General features: G+C 39.3%; 1 protein-coding gene across 1 annotated transcript in view; it reads right to left on the bottom strand.

Annotated features, from left to right (window-relative positions):
* Positions 1-20,105, bottom strand: part of LOC117346239 (vomeronasal type-2 receptor 26-like) — a 35,947-nt gene extending 15,842 nt beyond the window's left edge. Inside the window, exons 1-4 of the mRNA XM_033915644.1 lie at positions 19,980-20,105; positions 16,759-16,995; positions 5,024-5,812; positions 3,163-3,390 (exon numbers count right to left, since the gene is read on the bottom strand). Coding sequence (XP_033771535.1) covers positions 3,163-3,390; positions 5,024-5,812; positions 16,759-16,995; positions 19,980-20,105 — 1,380 coding nt within the window. The remainder of the gene's footprint in view (positions 1-3,162; positions 3,391-5,023; positions 5,813-16,758; positions 16,996-19,979) is intronic.
* Between the last annotated feature and the right edge of the window lie 3,122 nt (positions 20,106-23,227).

Genomic DNA, 23,227 nt, shown 5'->3' on the forward strand with positions numbered 1-23,227 from the left:
TAAATTATTTAAAAAGTGCTAACAGTTACGTGCACAAGAAAAGAAGGCATTGAAATAGGTGGGTCATGGGCGATTAAGGATGTTCCATTAAGTTAAATGAGTAATTGTAGAATAAGAGCATCCATGCCTTAATTTACCTTTGTTAGTTGGCATAAATAGCTTCTTTAGGCCAAAAATTATATAGCGATCTGCAATATTCAGCTGATACTGTATCAATATAACTTAGTCGTAGATAACAATATATGGGGGCTTTTTATTAAGGTGCACTGGTCAATTTAGCATGCACTAACCGATTTAGCACGCTAATTGATTTAGGGCATGCTAAATGCTAAGGCACCCATTATATTCTATGCTTATTAATTAGAGAGGAACAGAGTTAAAGCTTCCCTTCCCTCACAGTAAATCTTACTGAAACTGCTGTGAAACATGTCAGCTTTACTTTTCAGTGTTTCTCACTATAACATACATTCAGACAACACCACATTAATTCCTTATGTTCTAGTAAGAACATAAGCAATGCCTCCGCTGGGTCAGACCTGAGGTCCATCGTGCCCAGCAGTCTGCTCACGCGGTGGCCCAAAAGGTCCAGGTCCTGTGCAGTAATCCTCTATCCCTTTTTCCAGCAGGAAATTGTCCAATCCTTTCTTGAACCCCAGTACCGTACTCTGCCCTATTAGTCCCCTGGCTCCCACTGGATTTCATTATCGTGAGCTTATTGTATCACATACATAATTGTATCATACCTCAATTAGTGCCCCTTCAATATCCAGCTTTTAGGTCACTCAGTCAAAGAAATTAATCAGATTTGCCTGACAAGCCCTGCCTCTTGTAAAGCCATGCTGGCTCAGATCTTGCCATCCATTTGATTCTAGAAATCTGTTCTCTGCTTAAGAAGTGTTGCCATTAGTTTACTCACCACCGAGATTAGACTAAGTTCAAGTTCAATTTATTTAATATACCACAAATATAAAACCAAGGTAAATCTAAGAATACAAAAATAAAATGAAATTTGGAGCAACAGTAAGACAACCATAGAAACATCAGGAAAGGAAGGAATTGGTAGGTAACAATGAAACAAAAAAAAAAGAAGATAAGGTTGGGGAGAGGGAAGGAATGAACAATGTGGTTAGGGATGCTTGCAACATTTACAAAGTAAGGAGATTAAGAACAGAAACCAAAGAAAAATAGTATGCCTTTAATTGCACTTTATAGGTCATTTTGACACTTCCTCCTATCACTTGCATATCTAAAAAAATGTATTTTCCCCCAATTTGGCTACCTTTCCTTTCATTTGCATCTTTGCTTTTCTGAAAGCTTTTCTTCTTTTCCACATATTTTTGCCTGTCTTCTTTTGTCTCCAATGTCTTATAATTTGTGAAAGCTAACCTTTCTTCCCTTACCTTTTCAGCTGCTACATTTTTTAAATGTCTTTTTATTGAAAGTGATACAGAGAACGCATACTACATTTAAAAATCAAGGTGGCCTTCTTTTCCTGATCTCAAAATTGGCATTAATAAACCAGAGTGAATCAGTGAAGACCTTGAGACTGTACACTCTGGCACTCTCTACTGGAGTACTGGGCCCAATCTGTACATGTACATTTGAAATACACACTGCTAAATTCTACTATATAGATCATTAGTGTCACTCTATGAGCAAATAATACACATACTCCCCCCGAATCCTGAGATCTACTAATCAAAACTTCTTACTTATTCCGTCTATAAAAGAATTTTACTACACACGAAAAATAAATTTTGCTGTATCTGCCCCGACACTGTGGAATTCCCTTCCACAACCACTCCGAGAAGAACAAAATCTCGATAAATTCAAGAAGAGCCTAAAAACATTCCTATTTCTTGACGCATTTTCTTCGGTTTAAACTTCTCTTTATTATCATACTTTTACATACTATTCTTCATCACATACATTTTTCCCCACCCTATTTGTTATAACCCTAACCCTTCTATCTCCATTTTTCTCTCTACAATGTAACTTTACCCACCCTTTCCCCTTCTGTCCTCACTATCCAGTTGGTCATGTTAAAGTCTTCAATGTACACTACGTATTTTAATTTATTTAATATTTTATAATTACTTGTACCATTTCTTTTAGAAAATTTTTTTTTAAACTCTATGTAAACCGGCTAGATATTTGCTTGATAGTCGGTATATTAAAATTCGAATAAACTTGAAACTTGAAACTATGATGAGTAATATTGCACCACCAGATACTCATTGTCCTGCGAGCTCATATCCCAAAAATCCCAGAGCTTCCACTTCACCATTACATTTACAACCCCCCTTTAAAATGCCTACTGTTAAGAAATCCAATTGGGATTTACCTTCCAGCCCCATACCTGGCTGTAGAGAGTTTATGGTACGAGAGATGGCTGAGCACAAACACACAAAACTGTCAAGGCCATTTGTGGTCATGACTACACCAAATTCAGCCAAGCTGTGTTCAGTAAGCATTCAAAGAACGGCGCTGAGGCTTCAGAGATGATTCTTACTGACCCTGTGGTGTCTACCAAACGGTAAACACATCATCAATGCAAGTGTATTCATATGTCTACCTGATGATCTTGAAGCACCTCTCCTCTTACTGGGAGTAATGTAGTTGGCAGACTCCTGCTCAGCTTAGAGGGAACAGAGGGATCATCATTGGTATTCTTACATGTTTTATAAGAATGTGCATGCTATGTACACATTTCTTTGGTTTCTATGATACTACCTGTAAGACCGTCTTTTCATTCATGGCCCCACCCCTTTGGAACGCCATGCCCCTTGACCTTAGATTAGAATCTTCTTTGGCAAAATTCAAATTCAAACTCAAAACAATCCTATTCAAAGACACTTTTAATATATGACAGAATGTTTCAGCCAAGGATGACAAACTTTTACCAAGGAGCTATCCCCACCCCACCCCTAGTGATTTCCCACTTCCCTATCTTTTTCAAATTTTTATCTCAATGTAATTATGCTTCACTTACCCCCTTTTCATTCTGCTTCATGTTAGCTTCATTTACTGTATGCAACCCCCTTTTTTAATTAATTAGAGCTGTTTTAAAAGTTTATATATTATTAATCCTATTGTAAACCATTTAGACATATTTGATAGATTCTGTATCAATTAACTAATAAACTTGAAACTTGATCTGACCTGGCTGAACAAGTTCTCCCACAAATTTTCATTCTCATTGATGGTAAAGTCCTTCCCTGGTGGAGCATAAGGGTTATAACTTCCAATAATTTCATTACTGCTTGTCCCATTGGGTAGATTGTTTATATTTATAATATTATATCCAATGGCAAGATCACCATTTTCATTAAAAAAGTTTTCCTCATCCAGAACATTCTTAAAGTGAAGGTTCTTCAGATACTGATGAAGCTATTGGGAAAGCAAAACATTTTTATTACAAACATAAAAGTATTTATACTGCCTATCAAGGTTATCTAAGCTGTTTACATTCAGATACTCAAGTATTTTTCCACTATCTGTCCCAATGGGCTCACAATCTATCTTAGGTTCTTAGGGCAACAAAGGACTAAGTGACCTTCTTAAGGTCACAAGAAGCAGTGCAGGATTTGAATCCACAACATCAGTGTGTTGAGGCTACAGGTCTAACCAATAGACTCCTCCTTCCTCTAATGAATTAAACTGCTACTACTATTAATTATTTCTATAGCACAACCAGATGCACGCAGTGCTGCGCATAGTCACAAATCATAAGAAAACAGTCCCTGCTTGAAAGAGCTTACAATATAAACAGGAAGACAGACAAACAGGATGTCATGGATACAGTTAAGGGGAACGGTTAATCAGCTGGCTGGGTTGGAGGGCAGAGGAATAGGGTTAAGGATTGAAAGCTACATCAGATAGGTAGGTTTTTAATCTGCTTTTAAACAAGAGAAGGGAAGAGGCTTGATGGAAAAACCTCGGGTAATTTATTCCAGGCATAGGGGGGCAGCTGGATGAAAGGAACAAAGTCTAGAATTGGCAGTGGAGGAGAAGGGTAACGCTAAGAGTGGGGATAGAGGTCTAACTTTAAGTTCATACAATCTGCTCATCATTTTAGGGATGGATTTTCATTTTAAATCATGATGATGTAAGGGATATTATCTGGAAAGTTATCTTAGGTGCAATCACGTGGTTATCTATCTCTATTTATAGCTTTAACTATATCTCTATCTATGTAGAAAGCATATACAGTATATGTACATGCTTTAAGATCATGCTTTTAGGTGAAAACCACTGGATCACATTAATTACATGTAACTGGCAAAAATTATTCATTTTAAGCATTTAAACCTCTAAAAAATAATTCTCTAATATTCAGCGATAAGCAGTAAGAGATTTTTTTTAAATGCTAACCGTCAACAGCACTGCCAATGAATATCGAAGGTTAATTTCTGTGAAGCTAGCTACAAGAGCTTAACTTTAAAAAAAAAAAATAAATAACTTTTTTTAAAAAATTCCCTCTTGAACCTTTCAAGCTATCCACTGCCTTCCCCTTCTCCAAACCACTGCCATTTGAAGCCCCATCAAACATATCCCCAACCCCTTAGTTTTGGGTAGGCTTCCCTCTTTGATTGTAATAAATATTTAAGGGTAAATATTTAGCAGGGTATCAGTCAATGATTTATTTTTTGCTGTAAATAGTTTAATGGAAAATTTGTCTTAGTGACCCCATGCTTCCCAAAGACATATTATTATAAGACAATTCTATTCATATGCATGCCATTTTTTTCCTTTTGCCTCATCCAGGGACAGGCGTAAAAAGGCCAAGAGGAATATTAAAGCAAACAGTAGTTTGTAAATAAAGTAAGAACAACACTCTTGACAGTTGTGTCCCTCATATTATCCCATAGTTTTGACATGTGCTTTCATTACACTTGTATCTTTCAATTTGTTGCACATCTCTGAGGGTAGAGAGGAAGCATTCTTCTTCCCTTTCTTAATGAAGCAATCATAAGCCATCACCTCTTCCTGAAAGTAACATTCCTCCATCAAAGGATATTACCTTCCAAGATAAAAAGTTCAAATTGGTCTCACTTTCTGCTCTCCACAGAGTAGTATTTCCATAACTAGAAATCATCATAATATGGAGTGCGTGTGCCAGGGCGTACACAGCATTGTATACGTTATAACTGTTTCCAGAGTTTATGACATCACAGTGCATGAGATAGTCAGATGTTTCATTATTGCTGCAGGATCTTTGGATGCTCTTGGGACACTGGTCATTACACAGATCCTTCCACCACATCTCTATGAAAGAATCACTTGGAAACACAGTGGGATTCACCTCACGGACAAATCTGTGGAAACTTGGAATATTCTTCTTTGCCACAGTGAAAGCTAAAGTGTTTTTCCCATTAGCATTGTCTGAGGGTAAGAAAAATAACAATTCAACTGTGATGATCCAGACCTTACCAGGTGCTTCACCAATATTTGTGATCATTATAAAATCTGTGTACTGTTTGTTACAATACAAAATAATCACTTTAGTTGAAGACGTACTGATTTTTTTGTAGACATGGTTTATATTTTGAAGCATGGGTGAACTGGAGTGTCTGAATGTTTCTACGAATTCAATGCAACCTCCGCTCTGTTCAATCCCTTCTCTCAGGATCTGCACAGCCCTCATGCTGTTTTCATCACTGCATGCAAGGATACCAACCCAGGTCCAGCCAAAATGCTTCAGTAACCTAACAATCCCAGCGCAGAGGTGCAGCTCACTGGGGACCGTCCGGAAGAAATAAGGAAACGTAACAGTGTCACTCACGACAAGATTCCCTGCGATGTAACTGATCTGTTGAAAATAAAAAGATTGAAATCATCGCTATCTTTAATACAAGATCAAATATATAGAATATAATTATACTGAATGGAGTGAAGGGGAAAGGGGATTGGATGACCCAACCACCTGGTATGCAGTAGCAGAAGAGCTGGATTGAGCATTCAGGGAGAGATGGTAGAATATAAAGGGACTGAGGACAAAAAATATTTTAATTTTAATTTTAATTTTATTTATTTTTTATTTATTTTCATTTTAAATTCTGGTCACTTATTTTCCTTAAAGTAAATCAAAGACAAGACATAATGAAACATTAGGATAATATCGACTCCCCCCCCCCCCTGCTTCCCCAAGTGAATTATTTTGCTGTTCCTACTGCTGATATTCTGAAATAAAATCTCCACCCGGGGACTTTCCTGAAGCCCCTCAAACCCCACAGACCTTCCATTTATTCATTTATTCTTAAGGCTGGAACTATTCACCATCCATCCTGTCCTGCAGCTTTTGTGGATGATAGTTTTACATACAATAGGCTGGCTAACACCTGTCCTGATCCCAGAAATTGGCAGCTGAGAAGTCCATCTGTATTTTAGAAATGGTTTGGCATGAGATACACGTTATAAAACATGGCCATCTCTGTCCATACTCAACTGTAAGCCTGACTAGGCAAAAGGTCCACCTGTAGAAATCTAGATATTGAGATCTTTATGTATGTCCCCATATGTCTTATGATGAAGACCATGGACCCAGTAAAGCATAGGGGGGGATAAGGCATCTTTGAGATACAGAAGTGCAAAAGTTGCATCCTGAGACTCAAAGGTGAAGGGGAGGAATATGTAGAAAGTGACAAAGATATGGCTGAAATGCTTACCAAATATTTCTGTTCTGTATTCACAGCTGAAGTGCCAAGAGGGGGATCACAGAAGACAAATGCAAATAGGGGTGGATGTGTGATAGACCCTGAATGATTTGCAAAGGACTCTAGACTCTATGTGTGAGAAGCTAGTTAAAATATAAATTCTTAAAATTAATAAATAAATATACAGTGTGTGTGTATCTATCTATCTATCTATCTATCTATCTATCTATCTATCTATCTATCTATCTATCTATCTATATATGGCTTCCAAATATCAAAGGCTTCATCTTTTAAGGTACTATAGTCTCTAAACTAGAATATGTTGATTCTTAGATTTGTGATCATAACCTGAAATGAATTCTTTAAAAAAATCTTCAAATCTAATTCATCTAATCCCCTCCCTCCTATTTTCAGCAATGATAAAACATGTTCCCATTAATCTCTGTACCACTGTTTGTTCTCTCAGAGTTATTTTTTATTGATCTTTATCTTTTAGCCTACATAATTCCTTTGTGATTGAAAAAAATATATTTTCTACATTAAGGATGACTAGGCACATTTGTTCTTATTAGGGAAAAGACACTCTCAAAACTTTAAAACGTACTTTTCTTATGAATCATTTTGATTATGGAAACCCTTTTTTCATAAGAACATAATAATAGCCTTACTGGGTCAGACAAATGGTCCATCAAACCCAGTAGCCCATTCTTATGGTGGCCAATCCAGGTCACTAGTACCTGGCCAAAATCCAAGGTGTAGCAATATTTCATGCTAACAATACAGTGCAAGAAGTGGCTTCCTCAATGTCTTTCTCAATAACGGACTATGGATTTTTCCTCCAGGAACTTGTCCAAACCTTTCTTAAAACCAACTATGCTATCCACTTTTACCACATCCTCTGGCAATGCGTTCCAGAATTTAACTATTCTCTGAGTGAAAAAAAAATTCCTCCTATTGGTTTTAAAAGTATTTTCGTGTAACTTCGAGTGTCCCCCTAATCTTTGCAATTTTTCACAGAGTGAAAAATCGATCCACATGTACCCGTTCTACTCCACTCAGGATTTTGTAGACTTCAATCATATCTCCCCTCAGCCTTTTGAAGGGCCCTAGCCATTTTAGTCTTTCCTCATACAAGAGGAGTTACCATCTTGATTGCTCTTCTTTGAACCTTTTCTAATGCCACTATATCTTTTTTGAGATATGAGACCAGAATTGAACGCAATACTCCAAATAGGGTCGCATCATGGAGCAATAGAGGGGCATTATGACATTCTTAGTTTTGTTAACCATCCCTTTTTAATAATTACCAGCATCCTGTTTACTTGTTTGGCTGCCACCGCACATTGGACAGAAGGTTTCATTGTGTTGTCTACAATGACACCCAGATCCTTTTCTTGGGCGCTAACCCCCAAGGTGGACCCTAGCATCTGGTAACTGGGATTCAGGTTATTATTCCCAATGTGCATCACTTTGCAGTTGTCCACATTAAATTTCATCTGTCACTTGGATGTCCAGTCTTCCAATTTCCTAAGGTCCACTTGCAATTTTTCACAATCCTACGATGGAATATTATTGGACAGTTGCAACTCCATCAGAAAACTATTACTACTCTCCATTCAGTCATGTCTGACCCTTGGATTCTCTGTAGGCCAGTCCTTGCCATACATCCCTGTTTTCCATGGTTTCTTTCCATTTTCTGATGTTCTTTCCCATGTCATTCTTGATGGTATCCAGCCACTGGGCCTTTGATCTCCCCTGCTTCATTTTACCATTGAAACAAACACTCAGTGCAAAGCAATTCTTCTTTCAGTGGGAATTCTGACTCCACTTGCTCAAACGAGTCCGTGGTCATGGAATTCTTCATTATTCCCTTACTGATAGAATTATTTTTTAGATTTTTTTATATACTGTTATGTATCATTTTTCAACTTTTAAATAGATATAAAAGTGTAGTCACTTATCTTCAATCTTTATCAATTCCCCTTCCCGAGAGGCTTGTGATCTACAAAGAACATTTTCAAATGGAGTTTACGTAAAAGACTATATATTGACAGTCTAGTCTCAAAGGTGTCATACTTCATACTTGGTACAAAACCCAGACCCAAATTTAGCAAAGCCTCTTGATGTTCATTCAGTCTTCTTCCCGAAAGGTTGATTACGGCTGATTGGCTCGCTGTTGCGATCTTGTCTGCGGGTCCTGTGGCTGTCCTTGTTGGGGTTGAAAACCCACTCGCCGAGATTTCTGCCTTCCTCGCTGTCCCCGTGCATGCTGAAAACCCCGTTGGCCTCTTATAGTAGAGCATCCTCTACTCTGTCCACTACTTTAAGTCAATATATAGTCTTTTACGTAAACTCCATTTGAAAATGTTCTTTGTAGATCACAAGCCTCGTGAAGATGGCACTTTAATTTCCCGTAAATCAGGATGGATGCCCCCTACCCCTTTACATCCAAATCTGATCACGTTCAGAGATCTAGTTTTGGCAGATGTGGAGAAAATCGAACAACTCTGGGCAGATAGACGCCCGGAATTTAATTTAACTTACGATCAATGGAAAGCTTTACAAGATCTGAAACAAGAAAAATCTATAATAATAATCAGAGCAGATAAAGGGGGAGGGATTGTGGTGCTCTCTGAAGAACAATACACTCGGGAAGCCTATCGACAATTAAGAGATATAAGACATTATCAAATGTTACAAGAAGATCCGGTAGGAGAATTAAAAAGTACCATCTCAAAAATTATAACGAAGGCTTATAAAGAAAAATTGATTACCCTGAGAGAGGCTATGTTCCTGAATCCAAAATATCATATGACTCCAAAAATATACTTCCTTCCGAAAATCCACAAGAATTTAAGGGACCCCCCAGGTCACCCCATAATTTCTATGAGGGACTCCACGCTGGAACCACTATCTAAATTCTTGGATATTTTTCTCCAAAATGAAGTATTGAAAGTAAAATCACGGGTTAAAGACACGACTCACATGTTGCAGATGTTAACAGAGATCCAAGTTGTTTGTAGAGATTCCTGGTTGTTTGTAACCCTTGACGTAACTGCATTATATTCAATGATTCCGATTGATGCTGCTCTTGAATTGCTACAGGGGGTCTTTGAATGTCAAAAGATAAGAACAAATATCACGGTCTCCTTTTTGATGGAATTGGCCCATTTGGTATTAGAAAAGAGTTACTTTTGGTTTCGTCAACAATTTTTTCTCCAGATTCATGGTATAGCGATGGGGGCATCTTTAGCCCCATCCTTAGCAACCTTGTATATGGCTAAAATGGAAGAAGAACACATATACAACAGCATATACTTCAAAAATGTAAAGATCTGGAAAAGATTTCTGGACGATATCCTCTGTGTGTGGTCTGCATCCATGGAAGAACTAAATAGTTTTGTGGAGTGGCTGAATCAGGTGGATAGTAATATCCAATTTACTATGACTGTTTATCAAAATCAGATTAATTTTTTGGACTTAAAAATTATGAAATCAGGTGGTAAATTAACTACAACGATTTACCGTAAAGAAACTGATCGTAACAGTTGCTGAGATTCCACAGCTTCCACCCTAAGGGATTAATACAAAATCTCCCTATTAGCCAGTTCCTTCGTTTGAGAAGGATCTGTTACTCCCTGGATGAGTTTAGACTCCAAGCAAAGATAATGAAAAAAAGGTTTTATGAAAGAGGATATTCGACTGAAGTGGTCCAGAAGGCATATAAACGAGCTAAATATGCCCAAAGAGAATTGTTGCTAAAACCGAATGTAACTAATACCACTGAAGATACTGAAGAACTGGAGTCTGTAGCATTTGTGCAAAATTTTTCCTCCCAAGCTCCTGAAATAGCTCGTATGATACGGAACCATTGGCATATTGTCCAACTTGCTATCCCATCCCTGATAGAGTACCCTATATGCTCTTATCGTCGGGGGAAAAATCTAGGGGAAAGTTTGGGCCATTATATCCCGAGCGAAGATATGACTAAAATTAGGGGGAGTCATGAATCCTGTGGTAGTTGCCAATGGTGTCCGTTTGTGATGTCAGGGGACAATTGGATACATCCGATCTTAGGCACTCAATATACTGCTAGATATAACACGACTTGTAACTCTGATCATGTTATATATTTGATCCAATGCCCTTGCCCAAAACTTTATATAGGTCACACTACTAGAGCTGTGAAGATCCGTTTAACAGAGCATAAGTCTAGGGTGAATATGAGCTATGAAGCTTCCCCTTTAGTGAGACACTGGAGGTTATGTAAACATGGTCTGAAAGATTTAAAATGGAGGGTAATGGACATGATTACTGTAGGGTGGGAGGGAGGAAATATAGAGCGTACTTTAAATCTTAGGGAACTACGCTGGATGTTCCAACTTCAAACTATGGCCCCCTCCGGGCTGAATGAAGCCTCGGATTGGATGGCTCAGGTGGATTCTGGATGATGTTGTGTGTGTCTCCGTGGTTTAGATGTGGTTTGAGTGATGCAATTTGCGTCGGGCCGGTTGCTAGGTGAGAGTATGATGTAAGGGGAGGGGTTATTTAAATACTCTGTATGAACGCTGCGGCCATCTTTCTGGATAGCCGGTGGCATAATATTGGAGTAAGATTACCTTATCTTATCGGTGAGTGACTGTTATTTACAAAACTTTTTAGCCTTTTAAATTAGCAGAAGGTATAATATACTTATGTTCCTTTGTAGTTCCCCCGACCTTGATAAAGGACTTCGAAACGCGTCGGGAAGGGGAATTGATAAAGATTGAAGATAAGTGACTACACTTTTATATCTATTTAAAAGTTGAAAAATGATACATAACAGTATATAAAAAAATCTAAAAAATAATTCTATCAGTAAGGGAATAATGAAGAATTCCATGACCACGGACTCTTTTTGAGCAAGTGGAGTCAGAATTCCCACTGAAAGAAGAATTGCTTTGCACTGAGTGTTTGTTTGACTGATTGATTATAAGGAGTGAGTCTATTGTTTTGGTAGATGGCTCATTTTACCATTGATATGCCAATTAGTAGGGAGATATACAGTGTTATTCTGTGATGATTATTAAATCACTGTTTATTATTATCACAGCTCTATAAATAATAATTATTAAATTATTTATATTATAATTAGTGAAGTGTTCAGACCAATACCCGTGTATTCTGTGATCTCACTGAACTGGGGTACATTTGGGACCATCATCACACTCCTAATGTCCCTTTGCCAGCCTCCTTTTTGTTTATACTCGATAACATTCTTAATTACTCATTATATATACTTGTAGATAGATTTTAAACCACACTTATCTTGATGATTATTCCAAGGGCTTGGCGTTGTTCTCTTTAACTCCCAGCTGCAGCGAGATAAAGTGCTTAAATCATAAAGTGCTTGTGCATGTAGTGTTAACTACTAGCTACTGTGTTCGCTAAAACTTATTCTTAAGCTCGGCCGAGCTTAAGAATAAGAGAGTGTGAACAGTTTGTCTTTATCTACTAAGTCTATTCCCTTTAGTATTTTGAATGTTTCAATCATGTCTCCTCTCTGTCTCCTCTTATCAAGGGAGAAGAGGCCCAGTTTCTCTAATCTTTCACTGTACGGCAACTCCTCCAGCCCCTTAACCATTTTAGTCTCTCTTCTCTGGACCCTTTCAAGTAATATCGTGTCTTTCTTCATGTACAGTGACCAAAGCTGGACACAGTACTCCAGGTAAGGACACACCATGGCCTGGTACAACAGCATGATAAACCTTCTCCGATCTGTTCGTGATCCCCTTCTTTATCATTCCTAGAATTCTGTTTGCCCTTTTTCCGCCGCAGTGCATTGTGCAGACAGCTTAATCGACTTGTCGATCAGAACTCCCAAGTCTCTTTCCTGGCAGGTCTCTCCAAGTACCACCCCGGACATCCTGTATTCGTGCATGAGATTTTTGTTACCGACATGCATCACTTTGCACTTATCCACAATGAACCTCATTTGCCATGTTGCTGCCCATTTCTCGAGCTTGATTATGTCTCTTTGTAAATCTTTGCAATCCCCCTATGTCTTCACTACTCTGAATAACTTTGTATCGTCTGCAAACTAAATCATCTCACTAGTCATACCAATGTCCAGATCATTTATAAAGATGTTGAAGAGCACGGGTCCAAGCACCGAGCCCTGCGGCACCCCACTGATGACACTCTTCCATCCGAGTATTGTCCATTTACCCCCACTCTCTGTTTCCTATGCTCCAGTCAGTTTTTAAACCACGTGAGTATTTCACCCTCGATTCCATGGCTCGCAATTTTCTGAAGTACTCATTCATGCAGAACCTTGTCGAACACCTTCTGAAAATCCAGATATACAATGTCGACTGGGTCACCCTTGTCTATCTGCCTGTGTACTCCCTCAAAGAAGTGCAGCAAGTTCATCAGGCAAGATCTGCCTTTGCTGAAACCGTGCTGGCTGGTCCTCATTAAACCGTGTTCGTCAAGGTGATCAATGATGCAGTCCTTTATCAACACCTCTACCATCTTTCTCGGTACCGAGGTCAGACTCACTGGTCTGTAGTTTCCTGGATCTCCCCTCGAACCTTTTTTGAAGATCGGCGTAACATTCACCACCTTCTAGTCTTCCGGAATCTTTCCCGATTTGATCAACAGATCGGCTATTACTTAAAGCAGTATAACTATAGTCCCTTTCAATTCCTTGATGACCCTCAGATGGATGCCATCCGGTCCCAGGGATTTATCATTCTTAAGCCTATCAATCTGCCTGCATACCTCTTCTAGACTGACCGTCAACCCTGTCAGTTTCCCGTCTTCATTTCCTCCATATAGCCTGATGGGTTCTGATATGTTGTGTAGGTCCTCTTCGGTAAATACAGGCACAAAAAATGTGTTCAGTTTGTCTGCAATTTCTTTGTCCTCCTTTAGCACTCCCTTTATGCCATGGTCATCCAACGGTCCCACCTTCCTTCCTTAAATTAAGTTTTCTTGTCTCTGATTGCTTCCTTCACCTCTACATCTGTTCCTGAAATACTTAGGAAAACAACCCATACAATCTTAGTCCTCAACAAATGATCTCTAGAACTGTTAATCACTAAGTCTGAACTTTGCTTATTCCACTCAATCTGGAACATCTTTAATCATTGTAAACCGCATAGAACGTCATGGTCCTGCGGTATTTAAATTGTTATTATTATTATTATTGCAGTGAGCCACGCTGGTTCTTTGTTCTTTTTCCTCTTGGATCCTTTGTTGATACGTGGTATATATAGATTCTGTACCTCGGTAACTGTGTCCTTAAAAAGAGACCAAGCTTGCTCTATCATTTTTACAGTGCTTATCCTCTTCTCAATCTTCTTCCCTATCATGAGTCTCATCCCTTCGTAATTCCCTTTTCGGAAGTTCAGCGCCGTGGCCTTCGTTCTGGACCGATGTTTCTCCCCTGCATCCAGGTCGAAGTGGATCATATTGTGATCGCTGCCTTCCAGTGTCCCTTCTACTTGTACATCTTGTGCCAGTCCTTGCAGTCCATTTAGAATTAAGTCCAGAATTGCATTTCCTCTTGTATATTCTTTTACAAGCTATTCCATGAAGCAGTCGCCTACAGCATCCAGGAACTTGGTCTCCCTAACGCAGCTGGAGGTGCCTAGATTCCAGTCTATTCCCGGATAGTTGAAGTCAACCATGATAACTGCATTGCCTCCCTTGCAGTTGCGTTTAATCTCGTCCATCATTTCTCCATCAATTTCTTCTGACTGCCCTGGGGGTCGGTAGTAGATGCCAATCTTTGTTTCCAGTCCATTTGTTCCTGAAATTTTGACCCATAGAGACTCTAACTTATCCGTCAGTTGTGGTGTAGTCTCTCCAGTAGATTTGATTCCCTCTTTGATCTATATGGCAACGCCCCCACCTTTTTGAGACACTCTGTCTCTGCGATATAGTTTGTATCCTGGTAACACAGTATCCCAGACGTTTTCCTCAGTCCACCATGTTTCCATGATGTCGATGATGTTCACGTTATCTTTTTGTGCCATAGCTTCTAATTCGCCCATCTTATTCCATAGGCTCCTTGCATTCGTGTACATACACTTGAGTTTGCGGCCTATTCTTTTCTTACATTTCCTTCCCTCTTGTGTCTCTTTCAGTCTGTCTTGCTTGCAATCCAGTGAATCCTCTCCTCTATCTTCCTGCATGGTATCCTCTGGTGAGTCTTCCCCTCTATCTTCCTGCACGGTATCCTCCAGGTATACCGGTTCCCGAACCATCGACTCTCTCTCTTGGTCAACTGTCGGCTTTCCCCTTCTTTCTAGTTTAAAAATTTCTCTTCTCTCTTGATGTTGCTTGCAAATAGCTTTGTTCCATCTCTACTGAGGTGGAGTCTGTACTTCCTGAATAGCTTGCAATTCCCCCAGACCATTGTCCAGTTGCACACGAAGTGGAATCCTTCTTCCTCACACCAGCGCCACATCCACACATTGAATGTTTGCAGCTTCATCTGCCTTTTCTCATTGGCCCTGGGTACCGGCAGGATCTCCGAGAATGCTGTCCTCTGCGTTCTGGTCTTCAGCTTCCTTCCTAGCATCCAGAACTGGTCCTTCTGTACTTCCCTGTTGTAGTTCCTGTTGCTCACATTGTTCGTCCCCACAAGGATCACCACTGTCGTATCTTCTTCTTCCAAGCTGTCGATGATCCTGTCGATGCGGCTCACTTGTCATGATTGTTAACACAATGGCAGTGATCAGTCTTTGTTTGATGGTGACTGACACATTCTTGCACTTCCAAATTTGGTCCATGTTCACCATGGACTAATTGATGCTTTATCTCTGCTGTTGAATTGCCGCTGTGAATAAATGAGGGACCCAAGGAAATTGAAGCTGCCAACTGATAGGAATAATTGTATTAAGTAGGATTATGGGGTCCATAATCCCATATGTATGAGACATTCCTTGCCTGGGAATCTGACGGGGCTAGGGGTAAGCCTAGCATTGGCAACCCAGCTCCTGCCCCAGGTACAAGTATTAGTGCTCTTTGGAGGACCACCCTGGAATAAGCATAGCAAAGAAAAAGAAAGCACAGCAGAGAAAAAGAAAGAAAAAAACTTTCCACCAATAATTTCCAGTTCCAAGTTTTATTATTCAGTTCACTTTGCACCAGTTCTAATACAGCCACATCGGCTGATAATTCTTGGAAAAGATTTACCACCAACAAAGCTTTCTTTTGCAGCTACTTGTCACATCAATCAGAAAAGGAAAAAAAACCCCAAAAACATTTTGTTCTCACAGTTCTGCTGCCATGCTTTTCACAGTTCTGGGCAGCATTCTGGTTTCAAGAACTTTAATACAAGAGCCCCTGTAGACCAGCTGGCTCTGGGCTTTAGCACCACACCTTCTAGGCTTGGCACACTGCTGTGCTTTGCCCCCTGTTTTCAAGGAAGTTCTCCCCACCTGACTGCCTAAATTATAACTACCCCACTAACCCCTCTTATTTCTGGGCAGTTGGCTGGGAATCATCCACCCTTGTTTTAATTGTCTAAGATTCCCCTCCCAAAAGTTCCCACTATCAGGGATGTGTAATAATAATAATAATAATTTATTGTTTGTATACCGCCAAAGCCAAAGTAGTTTGAGGTGGTTTACAATAAAGAAGAGCTGGACATTCAGTGAAAAAAACAATGAAGTCTTTGAGTACATGAATATTTGTACAGAGTAAGGTTACATTGTAGGGGCGGGTTTACAATAAGAAGTAGGTCGAGCGGTTTACAATAAGAAGGGCTGGGATAAGCAGTGAAGACTTTAGGAATCCGTCACGTCACTGAATCAACTCAGGGCTTTATTTCTTCTTCTAACGTTAGCTTTAACCCCTCCCCTATTCATTATGCTTTGCTTGCATAAAGGGAGTCTGATTTAATTTCTTTTGCTAACCAATCCTCACATTCATACATCAAACACTCATTCATTAAACAGTCCCTCATAAGGACAGAATTGTTTCTTTTAAGTACTGTAGACCATCGTTATAGATCAAACTTTCATTCTCTTCCCCACACAGTACCTTGCATGTAGTCCAGGGGTTCTGGGCTGTATTCCATTTAATTCCCCTCAGAGGCATCTCCCTCTACTTCCATAAGAGATTCCTCATTCTCTGAAGCTGGATACAAGCTATCCTCTGGAGCAGCATTTGGCCAGCCATGTTTAAAGAACTTTTCCCTTTCAATTAGCCTTTGCTTGGGAAGCAAAGTTTTGTCAGCATGGTTGTGCTGTGAAACTTTCACTTGTGCTCTGAGCATGTTTTGCCTGTCAGCTCTTCCCCTTTCCTTAACCCTTGCTATGTCAGCTTGCCTGACCAGAGGTTTAACCTGATAATGAACAGATGATTTATAAGAGGAATTATAGGGGCTTGGAACAGGTATTCTGTTCTACTCTGCCATCCCCTCTCTGTTCTGCCCTTCCTGTCCGATCTTAGCATTGGGAACAGAGTTAATTGTTAGGTTCCTTGGCTTAGGAATAGGCACATTTTCTTTAGTGGCAGGGTTTAAAGCAGTTTTTAAGCTACTGACAGGAGTTTCCCTGCCATAGTATATATACAGTATATATGAAGCTGAATGATAGAAATGCTTCAGAGATTTGGACACTGCATGCAGAGTATATATTTTTCTGTTACCAGTGAAGCAGAGATAAAAAAAATATTTTATTTTAGTTTAATGTCTGGAAAAGTGTGTGACAGTCATAACATAACAGTTGAATGTAGCTAAAAGAAATAAAAACAACAAAAAGCATTGGCTAGAGGTCACACTGATCTAATAATGTTTTTCGCTTTATAAGAACTAACATATTTTTCACACTGTTCCCTTAATAATGCTTGGGAAGCAAAACATAGCTGCTTACCTTGATATCCCCAGATGTCTTGTAATTCAATAGCATATGATAATTTAAGTCATTATTGTTGCTAAAGAAAATTATTAATGAAGTATGATGAACCAGAAACCATGTGACTTGAATAGAACCAATAGAATATTGCTGAAGTATGCAGTTTGTAATTGGATCCTAGTGAAACAATTGTAATCTAATTGGAAGATGTACCATTTATGTATGTTTGATAATGAATTAATTGATGATGTCATAATCCAAATAAAATTTTCAGTCACTTGTATTTGGATGAGACTTTTTGGATGTTGTCCTACCAGTTAATAGGATGCCAAAAAAGATTCCCAATGCCCTGAATGTTATAACTACACATTTGTGTCTGGTAGTATTTTTTTTCCTTGGCCTCCTCTGGAGATAGAGATAAGACCTGAGGGGGTATTTCTTTACTGTTGATTTTTATGTGGATCTTAAATACTCTATAAATCAAATCAATCTTATATCACCTATTTATTAGTAGAACAGCACTGACTCCCTGTTACCAGCAGAATTCAGTTTAAGATTTGTTGAGTACATAAGTCTCTCTATACTGGATGCCCCTTGTATCTGTTCAGTTTTCTCAAACTATGTCACCTTGGAATAGGGTTACCAAATATCTAGGAACTCCCAGACATGTTCTCTTTTTAGAGGACTGTCTGGGTACCCAGAGAGATTTCCAAAACCCAGCAGATTGTCCTGCATCTGGAGGGCCTCTGTGTATGCATGTGATATCATCATGTTGAAGTCCGTGCATGTGCAGAAGCTCTCCAGACACAGCCCTGAGTTCAGGGAAGGAAACATGAGGTTCATTTGGGTCAGAGCTGGGGTGGAGCAGGGCAAGACTGGGGTCAGAATGGGTTGAGGCCAGGTTTCCTTCCTATTTATAGAGGAAAGCTGGTAACCCTACACTGAAAGAACTCTTTCATTCTCTGAAGCTAACCTCTTTGTTAGCATTTAGTTGTGTGGCACCAAGTTTATGGAAACATCTTCCCTTTTCCTTAAAATATGATCCTTCCTTTATTAGATTTAAGTCATCACTGTAGACCCTCCTTCTTCAAAGACCATTTTTAATGCAATTTTATTATTTTTGCCCCTATTTTTTTTGCCTCTATTGTTGCATCAAAGGGGGCAGAAGGAAAATAGATGGGAGATTGGATGAGAGGAAGATATGCCAAACTATGTAGGTGAGGTGTGAGGTACAGGAGGGAAGCTTCTGAGAAGACTGGAAGAGCAACAGTGGCTAAGAAATCTGTGGAGGGAGAGAATGTCCTCTCTTGCCCTGTCTACCTCCTTATGCCCTAGGAGGGTAGAGCCTTTTATGGGTGCCCTTCTCACCTCTGATTAAGGTTGAACCTGCATGGCATTTAGGTTTATAAAATTACACCTGCAATAGAGCACGAACATATATAACAATAAATGGGAACTCCGCTATGTCCCACCCATGCTCCTCCCGTGTGTATCTTCCTTGCAAATATGCATTATGTAAGTTAAGCAGGTATTTGCACAATAACACTTAGCCACTTTGCTAGAACTTACATGGGACAGTGCTAATAATCTAAAGATTTATGCATACAATGGGAGTGTACAGGTTAGTATCCAGTTTATAGAACTGATGTTCTAAGGTCCTTGGGTATGGAAATAAAGCTGGTCTGTGTTTATCATGGCACAAAATGTATAAGTGCTATTTAAATGTTGAATTGGTGCAATCTATTTACTATATGACTCGTATCTCTTTCAGACCTTGGGATGTTTTATCATGGCATACACTGTTTCTTATAAATTACCTGGTGGATATGAAGAAGTTTTATTATTCTCACATCCAATTTTTCTAGAGGCAGTTACTGCAAAATTGTACAGCAGCACAAACATTGCAAACTATGGATAGTTGTAACATATGTCATGCAGTTACAGTACTTTTTAATAGGATATCATGGAATGGAAATGGCCAATGAGAAAGGTACATGGAAAAATCACCCTTCTATCTTTCTCTCCCACACCCAACCATACTGCAGTAGTTTGGTAACAACATCTTATAGCAGGTCATAAATTTCCCTGAATAAAACAACCCAACATATCATATAGCTCAACTTAAACTTCTAGAAACAAAGATAAGTATCTCTAACTGAAACCAAGCCAAAAAGGGAATAAAATAAACAGCCATACAACTTTTCTGACAGATGTCAACTGAGAATTCTGATCTAGTAAATAGCAGTTGTTCCATGGGTGAATGTAGGATGCTACTGGTAGTGGTGGGAAGGAGGGAGAAAGATGGGACAATGCTGGAAGGGGAAAGGAGGCAGAAATACAGTCAATACAGGATGGAGATGGTATGGAGATGAGAGATGAGAAATGAGAGAATACTGGATAGTGGAGGAGGAGAGGGAAAGAACGGTAATGCTGGATGGTGAGGGTGTGAAGTAAAATGAAAGTATCCCCTGACCTGTGGGTAGTGGTATAAGCTGGAAAGGCTGGAAATATCATTTGATAGCTCAGGTGAAAGACCTTCAATAACAGCAGCCAATGGTCCAGATGTTTTGCTGATGTAGTTTGGGATCCCGGTGTCCATTCCTGAAAATATATTCATGGCAGCAGTATATGTTAAGAATAAATTGTTGTTTGTATTATAAATGTGGAATCCCAGTGTGAGGTTTGGTAGGAGCTCTGAGCTATTGTTAATCTCCTCCACCGCAGATACAAAGGCCAGGAAGTTGTAATGGTTCAATGATACAGGACTTTAAGGATGATAAATGACACATAATATGAATTAGCATCAAACTAAAAAATATAGAAACATATATATTGGTAGTAGACGTGAATGAAATGGGGTGATGATTAGGATTAGAAAAGAACTTTATTACATATTGGTCTGCTAACAAGATGGAAAAGTGTACACCCCATTTTTATCACAAAGTAAGCTCATTTCTTTCCTCTCTCCTTTCGTATCCAAAACTTTTTTATGTTCTTAAGCAGGTACCTGCCATGCTTTAGGGCTACAGCACATCCTTAATTATATGCACACAGCCTTAATTACTAGACACTGACACTTCTGTTTCTGTACACACCACAATGGACAAAGTCCTCTTTGTCAAAAACTAGCATATCAACAGGACTTCTGCATATAATTGTCATCAATATATGTAAATCTAAGTGCTAATAAGCTCTCAGACACCTGCACTGATTAATCAAAGATTTTTTAAATCAGTTTGAGCAGGAATATGGTATCTTTCATCGAGTTTTTAGCTTACTAATATTTTTTATGAAAATATATTCTAAAGTGCTAAATGCTTTGTGCAAAAAAACATATAATAAAGTGCTTAATATTTAGTGCAACCATAGAGCTTGATGCCCAGCATTTATCTTTTTGTTCTTTGCTGGTACAACAGCTTAATATCAATTGATGAGGCCCTTTCCATCTACTAATGGAGTGCCCTTACCACAGTATGCAGCTATGGGCACATCACTGAGGGAGTGTGATCAAAGGGGCAGGTCCCACCCCTTCAGATTGATTGAGGAATGTGGAGCATGGGACTAAGCTCTGCTTCAATGGAGAAACAAAAAGAAGGAGGAAAAAGTAATCTTATCAGCCAGTTGTTGTTTGCAATCAGCAATGTCTGTTAATTCATCTACATTAGTGAGTGTTTTGTCTCTCTCTGAAGTTTTGCTTTCTTCTGGGGGATGAACCCCTCCTCACGACTCCCCCATGGGAGTGGCCTAATGGATCTGACCAATTGGAATCTTAGAATACTTCCAACGCATCACAGAAGAGATGGGAGAGAGGCTTAAAATTCCAGTTGGCCCATGTGCAAACAGCCTTAGGCACCTGGGCCAATCATGGCCTTAGGCCCTTCCCTGGTGCATCCCATTATACACCAGGAAGAGGCAGGCCTAAGTGAAGGTGGGCCTTCTGGCTGGACAAAGGAAGCATCCATCTGGCAGGACAACTTAATATCAGGAATTTTGGGGTCCAGTTAGGCTGGGGTGGGGGGTCAGGAGGTTTGTCCTTCAGGGGTGGGGGTGGTAGGGACAGGGGGTCTATCCTTCAGGGGTAGAGGGTGGTGGATGTCAGAGGGTATACCCTTCAGGAGGGAGTGGGGGGTCAGGGGTATGCCCTTTTGGGGGTGCTAGCAGGAGGGACTGGACAATCCCTCCTGCCAATGATCTTTTGGGGGGTGGTGGGATTCCAGCAGGAAGGAATGGGCATCTCTTCTGCCAATGATCTTTGGAGGATTCTGGCAGGAAGGACTGGGCATCCTTTCTGCTTGCCATGATTCTCTAACCAGTGGCTTCTGAGACTGGGTGCCCTATACAGAATCCGGGCCTTAGTACTGATGTATAATGGAGATCTGGTGTATCTGTATAGTTCTTGGAATCTATTTTATTTCCTTGATAGATTTCTAGTGATTCTACTTAGTTTTCTCCTCTTGATGTGAGCTAAGAAGCTTTTGGATATGCTTTGATTTGATTTTTGATGTTTTTGAATTTTCTCTTGCTTACAATACTTGCTTCTTTACGTATCATAATAGGTAAACATTTTTTAAAGTTCAAATTTAAAAAAAAAGCTTACTTTAAGAAGAAAGAGCTACTTTTCAACAAATAATTGTTCAAAGAGTGGTAGAAATCTGGAATGCTCTTCCTGAGGCTGTTATAGGGGAAAGCACCCTTCAGGGATTCAAGAAAAGGTTAGATAAGTTCCTACTAAAACAGAACATACGCAGGTAAGGCTAGACTTAAATAGGGCACTGGTTTTTGACCTAAGGGTCGCTGCATGAGCGGACTGCTGGGCATGATGGACCACTGCTCTAACCCAGCAGCGGCAAATCTTATGTTTTTATGTAGATGTTTTCTGATGTTTCTAGGCCTACTCAATTAAGGGAAATATTTTTAGCAGATTAAAAGACGGATGCTTACAATCAGTTAAAACTCATTGATAAAAATTTTAGGAAATTACTCTGCTCAGAAGAAGCTCAGTAATACAGCAGGAAAGAGTTTTCTTATTACCATATCATAGGAGGTTGGAGAACAAATGAAGAGAACTGATGGATAAAAATATGAAGCTGTACAACTAGCAATTTATTAAGGTCAAAACAAAATGATTAATAAATATATGAAAAATATGTTTTGTAAAATCTAGTTATTAGTAGGGAAACATCCAGGTCATGTATACCAAAAACAAAGCTGACAACACATAAACCAAAAATTGAAACGGAGAAAAAATAAACCTCAATTGAGGGAGGTTGGGACTACACAAGTGTGTGGATGGTTGGGCACTTGTGTAGTCCCAACCTCCCTCAATTGAGGTTTATTTTTTCTCCGTTTCAATTTTTGATTTATGTGTTGTCAGCTTTGTTTTTGGTATACATGACCTGGATGTTTCCCTACTAATAACTAGATTTTACAAAACATATTTTTCATATATTTATTAAAAATATGAAGCAACATGTAACATTAAAGAAATTCAGTGACAAGCAAAATTTGGAAACATGGAATGACCTTTGTGAGGGCTAGACGAAAGACAGTGCGTATATGTCTATGATAAGACAACCCCCTTGGGTATTGAAAACCAAATGCACAAATGGACATTGATAGAGTAGAGGTAATTCAAATGAAAAGTGACCAAAATAGTGCATAACTTCCAAAATAGGTCACCAACCTGAAGGACCCAAAGATGTAATCTACAAAAGAATTAAG

Source organism: Geotrypetes seraphini, chromosome 12 (genome assembly GCF_902459505.1).
Source record: "Geotrypetes seraphini chromosome 12, aGeoSer1.1, whole genome shotgun sequence".
Taxonomy (NCBI): Eukaryota; Metazoa; Chordata; class Amphibia; order Gymnophiona; family Dermophiidae; genus Geotrypetes; species Geotrypetes seraphini.